Source organism: Pelodiscus sinensis, chromosome 3, assembly GCF_049634645.1.
Source record: "Pelodiscus sinensis isolate JC-2024 chromosome 3, ASM4963464v1, whole genome shotgun sequence".
NCBI classification, from domain to species: Eukaryota; Metazoa; Chordata; order Testudines; family Trionychidae; genus Pelodiscus; species Pelodiscus sinensis.
In genome coordinates, this window is record NC_134713.1 from 113,025,559 (window position 1) to 113,038,756 (window position 13,198).

Genomic DNA, 13,198 nt, shown 5'->3' on the forward strand with positions numbered 1-13,198 from the left:
CACAGGTACAGCCCCCTCACGGCTCACCATTCCCAGCCAATAGAAGCTGTGGGAAGCAGTGCAGGCTGCAGGGATGTGGTGGCTACTGCTTCCTGAAGCTCCCATTGGCTGGGGATGGCGAATCATGGCCAATGGGAGCTGCTGGGGGCCGTGCCTGGGGATTTCAATGTAAAGAGTCTTGCAGCTTGCCAGTGAATAACCCCAATGGTTGTCCACTGCTGGCCTACTGTGAGGGAACGATTCAGATGAGGTCCTATCTGCTCTTTGTAGACATTGAAGTCCCTATTGCCCTTTTTATAGAGCTATTGGTTTGTCCAGCCGATTATTTGATCCAGCAGAAAGAAGTGGATAACCAAAATCCCATTTTATCCCCACTGAGTATTAATGAACCTCTCCCTATGCTTGTTGCTTATTTTAAACCGGTGAAATTTGCAAGCAAACAGTACCCGATGTGGGCTGCGGCCCTTGTATATCTTGGAAAAGAACAAGTCAGTTAAGTATGAGATGTGGTCTTATGTGTGGTCCCCGTGTTTTTAAATCAGAAATTTACAAAGATATTTTAGCCACCTTGCACGCAAGGCCTGGTCCCACTGAAATCAATGTGACTGTGGCCCCAAAGCCATTGACTTCACTGGGAATCTGCCTCAACTGGTTCAGGTGTTTGGAATCAGTTCCTGTGGGCGGGGGCAGATTTTGGGGGCAGTGTGCAAGAAGTGCAAATCTCATTCAGAGCACAGAGCCAATCCACAGGGACTCTCTGTACTGTTGTTGTGTCGTGTGAGGCAGGATGGGAGGTGGAGGGGAGGACCAGAAGATCTGTATCAGTTGATCCCTTTCCTTCTCCCCCACTCTTAGAAGTGACGTATGTAGGGCCACAGAACGTATTCCAGCAGCTATAGTGGGATAGTGACTGCAGAGCTGCTCCATTCTTGCTATGCTGATGGGATGGAGAAGATTCCTCTTACCTCCAGTAAGTTCCCCGGTACCTGGTACCGTTATCTTCCCTGGGGGCTGGCTGGATTTGGTTCTAAATAGATATGTGTATCACTCCAAATTTAGATTCAGACATTTAAAAACACTCAAAAGAATCAGGGACTTCCATACTTCCAAACACAGGCTAATGCCTGCTAGCTTTCAGAAAAGAATGCTGCTTTCTAGTGCTATAGATGAGCTTTTTTGGTATACAGGGCACATGCTTAGCTAAAAGTCCCTACATAACTCTGTCTATTTATAGTCTACAACAGGGTTGGGCAATAATTTTTGATGGGAGGCCACTCCAAGATTTTGGAAAGTTGTCGAGGGCTGCACCCTTTCATGATATTAATGGAAATGCGGGGTCTGGGATGGAGGTTGGGTGCAGAAGGGAGATTGGGATAAGGGACTGGGGTGCAGGAGGGAGACTGGAATCTGGAGGGAGTTGGGTTGAAGACCTAGGGCAGGGGACTGGAATGAAGGGGTTTGGGATGTGATCTGGGGTAGGAGGGAATTGTGATCTGGGGCAGGAGATTGGGGTGCCAGATCTGGGGGAGAGGAGGAGGCAAAGGGTTTGGGTATATTGAGTGTGTGAGTGTGTGTGTGTGGGGGGGCAGAGAGTTGGGGCAGGAAAGGGCTAGGGTGTCAGAAGCAGGCTGTGGCCAAGACACTTACTTGCCAACTGCCAAACAAGCCTGCCTGTGCAGACTTAAAATGTTTTCCAGCCAGTCCGCTTGCCTGGCCAAGTACTTCATGAATAACTGAGCACAGGAGAGGGGGTGTGGTTCTTCTTGGCTGCCTGTTACTCCAACCAGCAGCTCTCATTGGCTGGTTTCTGCCAGAAACTGGCCAATAGGAATGTGCCGGGGGTGAGGCGGCTTCTAAAACTTCCCCCTGTAGTAAGATGAAGGCCTAAAACATAAGCGCATGCAGCACAGGCCTGGTCTGAGGCCTAGCTAACAATAGACAAAACATGGTTAACATAAAGCAAAGCTTAGCTGTGAGCAAGAGGCAGGCCCTTGCAGACAGAACGTGGCACAAACAGGGCTGAGAGTGCAAAACACTAATTGGTAATAGGCCCAGGTGCAGAACAATAATTGGTACAGTCATAAGTTGAAATCACATGGTGCCACCAGCTCATTAAAAAAGACCTTGGTACCCACTCCTCACGTATACAGACCCAGGTTCAGGAAAGGGTCTAAAATGACAGCATGATGGCTAGAGATGATCTAATCAAGCTACAAGGTACAGAGTGATGGGTGGTATCTAAGTGGCATCAGAGTGGCAACCTGATATGTCAGCAGTGAGGTGTGATTTGTTTATACTTGTATATAAAGTGGTGTCCTGGGGGGGACACAGTCTTTGTATGACTGGGGGCCGGGGAAATGTCCCACTGATTGAGTCATTCCATTGTGGCAAGTACATGTGTGTAGTGGTTCAGTAGAGTCTATTGACAACTGTTACTGTACTTCGCTTAGCAATAAACCTGGCCGGGCACCTTCGATCCTTATCTGGTTTGTGGTCTTTGGGGGCCCTCTCCGGGTCTGCGGTGGTCATTGGGCCCAGATCATTGAGCACACATGCAAGCAGCCTTCTTGTTATCACTGATGGAGCCAGAGACCTGTGAGGACACCATGGCAGTAAATCCTCCTAACTACACCTCCCCTCCCCTCCAGTTTTAAAACAGAAATGGAGCCCTGCAGCCATGTTTCTGCAAGGCGCTCAGGGCTGCAGGGCAAGCTGGGGAGCCTGCCTGAGGCTACCCGCTGCCTCCGCAGGCCGGATCTGGTGGCTTGGTGGGCCAGAGCCGGCCTGTGGGCTGTATTTTGCCCAGGCCTGGTCTACAATGTCACAATGAATCTCTCAGACACCTGTTTCAGTACAATGACTTTCTATTGTCAATACACGTTCTACATTATTATGTGACAATCACATAATAAGTGGTTTTAAAAGGCTCTAAGGACATTTTCTACAATGTGCAGAGCTCCTCTTAATGCTAGTGTTCCATATGCTTGTGAGGGGAAGAAAGGAACCAAAAATATGCAATTGCATAGCAGTGTCCCTCAAGTCTCAGAGAGGTAGTCATATTAATCTGTAACTTTAAAAAAATAAGTAGTTCTGTAGCACCTCAGAGACTATTAAAATATATATAGTATTATGAGCGTTCCCGGGCAAAACAGATGACTGTCTCCCATAAGATACTGTAATTTGTCATGCAGATAAAAGTGCTTTAAAAGTGGTTCTAACTTTTCCTACAAGTCTCTAATCCATTGGAGCTACCTCACAGCAATCTAAGGGGCATCCCCTCCCCCTGAAGTATCAACTTGAGTTGATTGAGTTTCAAAGACCTCTTTAAAATAAGTTAGCATTGGCAGATTACTCACATCTCCTTCTGTGAAAGCATGAAGGTTCTGGCTCAATAGAAAGAGATCTCCAAATGGAGATCTACAGCTGGATGGTGATAAAAGATTGTGAATAGAGTATTGATATTCAAGAACTAATCCATATGTGAATTTAAATATTTTCTTCAAGGTAAGTGCACATATTTTTGAGTCATGCTTGTGAAATAAAAATATTTGTCTTCTGTATACTACTTGGAAAACATAGCACACTGCTAACTTGAAAGTCAGTGACTGATATTAAAATATGAGGTTACTAGCATTCTAGTTTAATGAAAAGATTTCCTGAGTTCTTTCCATTACTTTGCTTGTATCTGCCTGAAAACTTGCCATGTCAATGCTTCATCTGTTGAAAACCTGGATTTTGAGATTATCATTGTTATAATTAATCATGTTTATTACAGTAGTGGCCAAGGGAGAACAAAGCATGGACTCCCAGTGTGCTTGCTACTGAATAGACTGAGTAGCAGATGGCCCCTCTTTCAAAAGGCTTACTATCTAAACAGACAGGGTGGGAGAAAGGATAGAGATTTCAAGTTGGTTTGGGGACCACCTTTCCTATTCTGATATTTTTCTGTCACTTTCAGACAAAATATTTTTGTAGCCTAAACATAACAGTCCACCTTTCAGGATTATAGTACTTTTTTCAATTAATAAAATATTACAAGTAGTACCCAACCATATAGTATCAGCTAGACAAATGATAATCAAATGTTTTTTAAAATGGGATAAAAGTTATGAGGATGCTTAGGAAAAATCAGTTTAATGCAGCACCACACAAAACAAACTCAAGACTAAAGTTGGTTGGGGAATAATTTCTTCTCTTGAAACATTTCAGTGAAATCAAGTTTTAAATTTTTTGTTGTTGTTGAAAAATTTCTGATTTCAGCAACTTAAAACTGACCTTTTTAGGCAAACCATCTTTCTCACAACATTTTTTGTTCAGTTGAAAATCCAGTTTTCACATAAAAACCTACAATAAAAAATTATGAGTGGTTTCGCTCAAGACCTTTGAATATTTTTTAGGGCCTCCTTCAAGTGACTAAAACAATCAGGCTACATCTGCACTGCAGCTCTATTTCAGGATAACTCTGGTATCCCCAAATAGCTATTCTGCATCTTAACAGCAATCCCATTATTCTGAAATATAACAGGGTCACTATTCCAATCTCCCTGTAAACCTCCCTGTAAACTCCCCAAGGAGTTAGGGACGTTTTGGAATAGAGGATTATTTCGAAATTTGGTGTTGTATGGACAGCGCCAAATTACTAAGTAAGCTATTCTGCATAGCTCACATTGCGTAGCTTATTTCAAGCTATGGGTGTAGTATAGCTGCACCCTCAATGTTTGTTAACCCAGGTTTCTTTCAGGAGAAAAGAGCCAGTGAATGTAGCATTCACAACTGCAGGAAGACTCCAAAACAGCATAGTTTCACTTTCAGTTTGGCCTCTCGCTTACTCATGCGTTCAACTTTGAGAAATCCCCACAGAAACAACAACCAGCAACACTACAGTTGCATAAGAGTAGGATTTTCCCACTGTCTGTTTATAACTTACTGGGGAGATTCATGTTTTTTAAAAAGAATAAAGAAAGGGGATTTTTAGTTCATTTTTAGAAATATTATAGAAATGACAGAAATAGAACTGAAGAAATTAATTTTACTTTATAGTCACCAAACACAATTAGTGTAAACTTGATGTTGCAAAAAAGAGGACCATTTGTTTTGTTATCTGAAAAGAGAGACAACCACTTGTCACTCAGGTTATTGCAGGGTTTAGCACAGGATCCTTTCACTGCCAAGTGTAGTTTGCTTTACTCAGGAACAATTTCATTTACGATCATTAAATAGTATTGCTGGCATGAGGTACAAGATAGGGGTGTAAGCAAGTAGTCAACTAATCGATAAGCCTAGGCTTATCGGTTAGTTGAGTTGACTACTTAATTACTCACATTTCCCCCCTCTTGTTGCCTCTGTATCAGAGGTAGCAAGGCAGGAGAAGCAGGAGCTGGTGCTGCCTCTCCTGCAACAGCATGGGGAGAAGGTAGCAGGGGAGGGTGCCATGAAGCAGCCTCTGCCTGTGGTGAGGGGTAGGTCCCAGACCCGGCACGAGCTGCGACTGAATGCTTCCTTCCTTACCGACTAATTGTGTAGTTGCTAGAATTTCTAGAAACTACATGATTAGCTAATTACAGTAGACTTCTGATAATCTGGCACCTTTGGGACCCAGGTGGTGCCGGATTATCAAATATGCTGGACTATCGGGAGGTACTCCGGCGGAGGGGCTGTGATGGGTCTCCCGGGACCCGCACTGCCTCCGGTGGGGGCTTGGCAGGGAATGGCGCAGCGAGGGCCGAACCCTCCGCCATTTTGCAGGGAGGCAAAGCCTGCAAGCGGCGGCGGCAGAGAGGGGGCGAGAGGCAGGCAGCTGCTTCAAGAAGTTTAGTCAATTACACTTCCGCTGGCTGGTCTGCGGTAGTGTAATTGACTAACAACTTCTTGAAGCAGCTGCCAGAGCACTTCCGGGTTCCAGTTGGTGCTGGACTATCGGGAGTGCCGGACCACTGGATGCCGGACAATTGGAGTTTTACTGTACTCACTTCCTAACATCCTCAGTACAAGAGCAGGATCTAGTTCTTAACTTGGCTCTGGAGGTGTTTTGTCACTCTTAGAATGCTGTTCACCTTGCTGCCTTGTAATTTATGGGCTGACCTTGGGAAAAAGGGTGCCTGGGGTCCCCACTGCTTCTGCATCCATCCCCCCTGACCTCCACTGCTTCCTTGGGCTCCCCATTCACCTAGTCCTTGAGCTCATCATCCCCCCGTCTTTGCCCTTACCTTAAGCCTCGCTGCCTCCCTCCAAGGCTCTAAATTCTGTTCTGTGGCCTTGTATCCCAGGACTGCATCCCAGGCCTACCCTGTTCCTTTTTTTGTCTCTTGACCACGATGCGCCCCCCCGCCCCCTAACCATGGCACCCTGGCTTTGGCTGCAAATCTTTCCCTTCCCTTGTTGTGGGGAACCTAATCATGCTTCATTTTTCATTACAACATTTTCAGATTGGTTTTCAGGCTGATCCTGATTTTTCATACGCAAAATGAATGCAACTAAAGTGGAATAGCCATTCCATTGAGGGGCATGTGACATGCAATATGTATAATGCAGTGGTCCCCAGCCTTTTGGGGCTGCCGGGTGCCCGGGGGCGGGGATGCTCATGCGCCAGGCATCCGGGGGCGGGGCCACGCACGTGCCTCATGCCCAGGGCAGGGGCCGCCCATGTGCCACGCACCCGGGGCCGGCACCACATGAGCCGTGCACCTGGGACCGGCACCACGCATGTGCCATGCGCCCGGGGGCGGGGCTGCCCATGGGCCACGTGCCCAGGGCCGGCATTGAGCATGCTTCACGCACTGGGGGCAGGGCCAGCCCAGATCATTTAGCGAGCGCACATAAATGCCCTGGCTGGCACCATGGCGCCCATGGGCACCACGTTAGGGACCACTGGAATAATGTATCAGCAAATGATCTGTCTGTATCTCCAAATGATTATTTTCAAGTGAGCAGAAACCCAGCACCCAAAATGTCTGTCCTAATGACTTCTGCCACCCTTACAAACTTTCACATTACCTTGGATTGCAGCTGTGGGGTTTAACTCTTGTCCTCAGTTACCCTCCAGTCAATCCAATAACTCCACTCCAGTAATTCAGTGAAGCAACTCTGGACTGATGCCAACATAAAGTAGGACTATATAATGGTGAACTTTTTCAGGGCCCAGTTCTATCACATTACTCTTATTGGGTGGTACCTTACTTCATAAGTAATGTTACTGATGTCACTGGAATATAGTGTTACTCTTTGTAAGTGTGGTAGAATCTAGGGGTACATCTATACTGCACACTTATTTCAGAATAAGCTATTTTGGAAGAAATACTCTGAAATAGCTTATTTTTAAATAGCACGTCTACACTACAGGGAAGCCTTAAAATTAGTCTTAGGCAGACTCCTCTAATGTGGACGTGCTACCTTGATTTAGAGCCCCAGGAAGCACTAGGCAATAATTACTTTGAATGGACATGGGGAGGAGGTATTTCGAAATAGCAGCAGTGGAGCATCCACGCTACAGCTATTTTGAAATAGCAGTTTTGGAAGAGGCATTGTTCCTTGTGGAATGAGGTTAACAGAAGTCAGAATAAGTTGTCTGTTATTTTGAATGTACTTTAAAATAACGGAATTACTGTGTAGACCCTTACATTGTTAATTTGAAATAACAGTCGTTATTCCGAAATAATGCTGCTGTGTAGATGTGCCCTAGCTTCCAGTTCTGACTGATGAAAAACTGTCAGTGATTCCAGCAGATGCTTGACTTAATAAAAGCTGCAGTAACGGTGTTAGGATTTGTCCCCAGATGTCTAATCTCAATTAGGGACTATAGATGAGAGGAGAGAGGTTTGATTTTACATTCTTACTTTAACTTGGCGATAATAAGTGAATCAGTGAAGAGGAAAAGATGAATCTCTTTAGTCTTCGTGTCTTGTGTCAATTGCACACAGTCATTCAGGATCAGCTTTGAATTCTCTCTGGTCAAGCCCAACACAAATGGACACTCCTCAATGGAGACTGGATACCCCAGACTATCTCTGGAAAACAAACAAACAGGTGTTCTAATCTTCTCTGATCTGCACCTCATAGGATGAGATTCTGAACTTGCACTGGGGAGCAGTTACTCACATAGTGTATGTCTACACAGCAAAGTTATTTTGAAATAACTTTACCACCATCTACTCAGCCAAACCGCTATTTCAAAATTAAATCGAAATAGCGGAAGGCTTATTTCAAAATTGGTATACCTCATTCCACAAGGAATAGCGCCAATTTCGAAATTGCTATTTCAAAATAAGCGCTGTGTAGATGCTTATTTCGAAATAGGGGGCCCTCCAGCTCTTCCCAGGGTGCCCTGGTTGCCACTCTGGGCACAACCAAGACAACTCCTCTCTCTCTCTCCCCCTCCCTGGAGCCCTTAAAGGGGTAGACTCTGGCCACAGTGCCTGTGCCAGCTCCAAGCCTGCCAGCCCAGAGCCAGCAGTCGTTGCACCTGACCCAGTGGCCCCAGCATGAGCCAGGCAGCCAGTGCCAGCCAGTCCTCCACCGCTCCCCAGGATCAGTCTGCCAGCTCCCAGGAGCCTGGTGGGGCCAAAAAAGGCAGGCACCTGCCTGGTCCAGTGCGGAAATCAGGGACCTAATTCAGGTTTGGGGGGATGCCTCCAACGTCCATGATCTTTGCATTAAATGGAGGAACGCAACTGTCTACAGGTGGATGGCTGTCAGCCTGGCCACCAAAGGCCATGTGAACCCAGGAGCAGGTTCCCATGAAAATAAAGGATCTGCAGCAGCTGTATGCCAGGGCCACAGGGGGCAGCTCCCAACCAGGGGCAGATCCAGACCCCTACCCCTAACTTAATGCTGTGGACTGCATCCTGGGGGGCAAGATGGTCCGTGCCCCCAAGTGGTCATCAACCCTGGGGCAGAGCTTGCTGCCGCCTCCTGCTCCAGCCCCTGCTGCCTCCCCAGCTACCACTCCTCCTCCCATTCCTTCTCCCCCTCCTGCTTCTTCCTCCACACCCTCTCCACACCGCCAGGGATGCCGAGGCCCCTGCACCTGCGGTGCTGTGAGACAGTTGGGCCTGCGAGACCCCCAATCCTAAACCCTGAGCTTCTCCTCCCCCTTCTTCCCCTTGCCTCCTTCTGCCAGCTCCCTCCTCCCAGGTTTCCCCCTTCCCCACGCTCCCTCTCCTCCTCTCCCACCTTCTTTCCCCAGTCTCACCTCAGTTTCATTCCCCCCACTCCACCCCAGTTTTGTTCAATAAAGTGGAAATCTGGAACTGCTTGCAAGGAAAAAGAAGGGGTCACAATCAGAACTGGTTTTTTATTTTCTTCTGTCCTGGCTTTTTTTGGTAAGCCAACTTATCACCCACTGTCCTTTTGTAATCCAAAGCTATGGGACCATATTGACTATATGTTTTTAATAGAAAAGTCAATACACAAATAATTGTCTGCTATGTTTTGAACATTTGGAGATTGCAGTGCTTCCTTCTAAACATTCACTTATCCCACATGCTGAACAACGACCATGTTCTCATGGTAAAAAATAATTTCAGGAGATTTTGTTGACATCTACAAAATAAAAAAATGTTGCTTAGAGAAGCAAAAGGTTGCAGTTTGTAGGAGGTGATTTGTGGGTGAGAGACAGTACGGGGAGGAGGTGGGATATATTAAGAGCTTATTAAAAATTGAATAAATTTGGGTCCTGGAGCCTTTTTCTCCCAAGCTTACCACTCTCACCTAGTAGCTTAATTACTCTTGTGCAAAGTGGGATTTATTCTCCTTTTTGAAACTCTGGTTTTACTTCAGTGGAATTCCATCGACTTCAGAGTCATTGTTGAATCTCCACTGTGAGTAAGAGCAGAATAGGGCCCAATTTTCATAGATATAAGAACATAAGAACGGCCGTACTGGGACAGACCAAAGGTCCATCTAGCCCAGTATCCTGTCTGCCAACAGTGGCCAGCACCAGGTGCCCCAGAAGGAGGGAACACAATAGGTAATCCTCACGTGATCCCTCCCCTGTCACCCACCTCCAGAGAAACAGAGGCTAGGGACACCATTCCTACCTACCTTGGCTAATAGCCATTGATGGACATAACCTCCATGATCTATCTATCTGGATAGGTTTCCTGGCTGGCTTCCAAAAATCCTAATAAAAGCCCAATAAAATCAAGAGGAGGCAAGAGGGGATTTCAAGAGACCTAGGGCAAGCTGGGCTGGGTGAAACAGCAAAGAATATTTTTCTCAACAAACACCACAGGATCTCCCTTCTTCCCCTCCACCAAGACCACTTCCAGTGGGGTTTTCCAAAGGGCAGCGGTGTGCTTAGAGCAGCCATAATTAGTATTGGTGCAACTAATCATTACGTTCAAATGATTTGGGGGTCTTTACATTGGGAATTTATTTTTCCTATCTTGTGTTGGAAACAGTGTGTGTTGTCACAGAGCAGGATGTCGGGCTACTGCTAAAAGAAAGTGAGCGCTATTTTTTGAGCACATACGAAGCCCTCAGTACTCTAAAGTAATGTACAAAAGGAAACTGTGTTTTACCTCACTGTGTGGTAACAACCTTCCCCTTGCAGAAGGGAAACTCACTTGCGGGTTACAAACGTGAGAGTGTTGGTTGCTTCAAGATTCCCTCCTGTGACTTAACATGTAATTGCACTCAATGAATGTTTTAATGTCATTGGAGCCTGTTGCAGAAACATTAATGCAAAGCTTGGTGAAGGATATGCCAGAGAAAAGTGCCAGTCTAGATGCGAAATTAGGAAATAAGGAATTAGTGAAAGTAGGAATAAGGGATCCTCCGAAAAAGGGCTTATTTTCCGGAAAATCGCGTCTAGACTGGCGCTTTTCTCCGGCATATCCCCAAGCCGGAAAAAAGCAGCAGCCATGTAAATGCAAATGCCGTGGGGGATATTTAAATCCCCCGCGGATTTGCAATTCCGAAGTGTCTCATTAGCATCCCTTTTCCGGAAAGGGGTACCAATGTAGACACAGCCTGGGAGCCTGATTTCTGAGTATATTAAGGTGCTCTTATGTCACGCTTCTGGCAGAAATGTGCCTTAAGCATTGACTAAGTACCCAGACAATAGTGTAATGCATCCATCACCTGATTCTGTCTGGAGGAGCCCTCCCTTGTGTGGCATATGTGTAGGGATAACATATTAAAGTATTAAAAATGATTCCCCCACGTGGAAGTGACTCCCCATAATTTGTTCCCCACAACTAAAAGTCTAAGTAGTATAAGTTTGTTAAGTAGAAGAAGCATATGTTTGTTTAGATTTAGTGTTATCAAGCTTGATAAGTGTTTAGATTTATTATTATTATTTGTTAAGATTGTTAAATGTTTAGATTTATAATTATTGCCCCTCTAGAATATAATTTGTTAGGAATGTAATATTAGGTCATGTAACTTAAAACTGTTAAAAATATAATACTATGTAGCCAGAAACAGCTCCCCTCTCTGTGTCCCAGGGCACGCTCAAACTTTTGCAAGTGACTGCTTGTCAAGCCACTAACTCTGCTCTGGGAGCCAAGCCCTGTAATTGACTAAGGGCATTGTTACACAATTGATGCCCATTCTCTTCAAAGCATTGTGAAGCAATTAACCCTAATCGTAAAGTGAAACATTGTAACTATAACAGTAACTAACTCAGGGTATGTCTACACTACAAAGTTAATTCGAACTAACAGACGTTAGTTCGAATTTATTTTCATAAGCGCTACACTAGCGATCTGCTAGTTCGGACTTAATTCGAACTAGCGGAGCGCTTAATTTGAACTAGGTAAACCTCATTCCACGAGGACTAAGCCTAGTTCGAATTAACTTGTTCGAATTAAGGGCTGTGTAGCCACTTAATTCGAACTAGTGGGAGGCTAGCCCTCCCCAGCTTTCCCTGGTGGCCACTCTGGGCACCACCAGGGAAATTCTTCTGCCCCCCTCCCGGCCCCGGAGCCCTTAAAGGGGCACAGTCTGGCTACAGTGCCCGTGCCAGGTACAAGCCTGCCAGCCAGCAGACCCTGCATCTGGCACCCGCTCGAGCCGGCCACCCGCTGCCACCCAGCCCTCCGCCTCTTCCCGGGACCAGGCTGGTGGCTCCCGGGAGCCTGCCCGGGTCCACAAGAGGCGGGCGCCCGCCTGGTCTAGTGCGGACATCGTGGACCTCATCCACAACCTCCGCACTAGGCACAGGAAAGTGGCCGTCTAGGGCAGGATAGCTGCCAGCCTGGCCACCCAGGAGCAGGTTGGCATGAAAATCAAGGTGGTCCACTGAGACCCCCGACCCTGAGCCCTGAGCTTAGAATGGCCGTACTGGGTCAGACCAAAGGTCCATCTAGCCCAGTAGCCTGTCTGCCGACAGCGGCCAACACTAGGGGCCCTGGAGGGGATGGACCGAAGACAATGACCAAGCCATTTGTCTCGTGCCATCCATCTCCAGCCTTCCACAAACAGAGGCCAGGGACACCATTTCTACCCCCTGGCTAATAGCACGCCATGGACCCAACCTCCATGAATTTATCTCACTTCTCTTTAAACTCTGTTCTAGTTCTAGCCTTCACAGCCTCCTGCAGCAAGGAGTTCCACAGGTTGACTATTTGCTTTGTGAAGAAGAACTTTCTGTTGTTAGTTTGAAGCCTGCTACCCATTCATTTCATTTGGTGTCCTTTAGTCCTTCTATTATGGGAACTAATGAAGAACTTTTCTTTATGCACCCTCTCCACACCATTCATGCCTTTATAGACCTCTATCAAATCCCCCCTCAGTCTCCTCTTTTCTAAGCTGAAAAGTCCCAGTCTCTTTAGCCTCTCTTCATATGGGACCTGTTCCCAACCCCTGATTATTTTAGTTGCCCTCCCCTCTCCCACCCTCTCTGTTCCCCTCTCCCACCTCCTTTTCCCAGTCTCCCCGAGTTTTGTTCAATAGAGTTTCTATTTTTGAACACACGTGTCCTTTATTTTGTACATCAGGAAGGGGGGCTAGGGAGGGGTAAGTGGAAGGAGGTGAGGGAGGAATGGGGTACAAGCCCCCGACGGGGAGGACTGTGCTGGCTCTGCAGGCTCATCGGGGTAGAAGCTCTCCTGAAGCCCCTTGATTGACCCCCCCCCCCCTCCGGATGGCAGCCTGCAGCAAGTGCAGCCGGGCTGATGGCCGAGTGCTGTGATGTGCCGAGTGTGGGCACTCAGGGTACTCCAAGCCAGGACTGCTTTGCAAGCGGGGAACTCCTGAG

The 13,198-nt window shown here is 46.7% G+C and overlaps 1 protein-coding gene across 9 annotated transcripts in view; it reads right to left on the reverse strand.

The window, feature by feature from the left end:
* Positions 1 to 13,198, reverse strand: part of TAGAP (T cell activation RhoGTPase activating protein) — a 103,956-nt gene that overhangs the window by 55,376 nt on the left and 35,382 nt on the right. For 3 of the 9 annotated variants that reach the window (XM_075924554.1, XM_025180658.2, XM_014569536.3), the window contains exon 3: positions 7,833 to 8,003. The exons of the other annotated variants lie outside the window; for them this stretch is intronic. In XM_075924554.1, the coding sequence (XP_075780669.1) occupies positions 7,833 to 8,003 (171 nt within the window). The remainder of the gene's footprint in view (positions 1 to 7,832; positions 8,004 to 13,198) is intronic. 9 annotated transcript variants of the gene reach the window in all.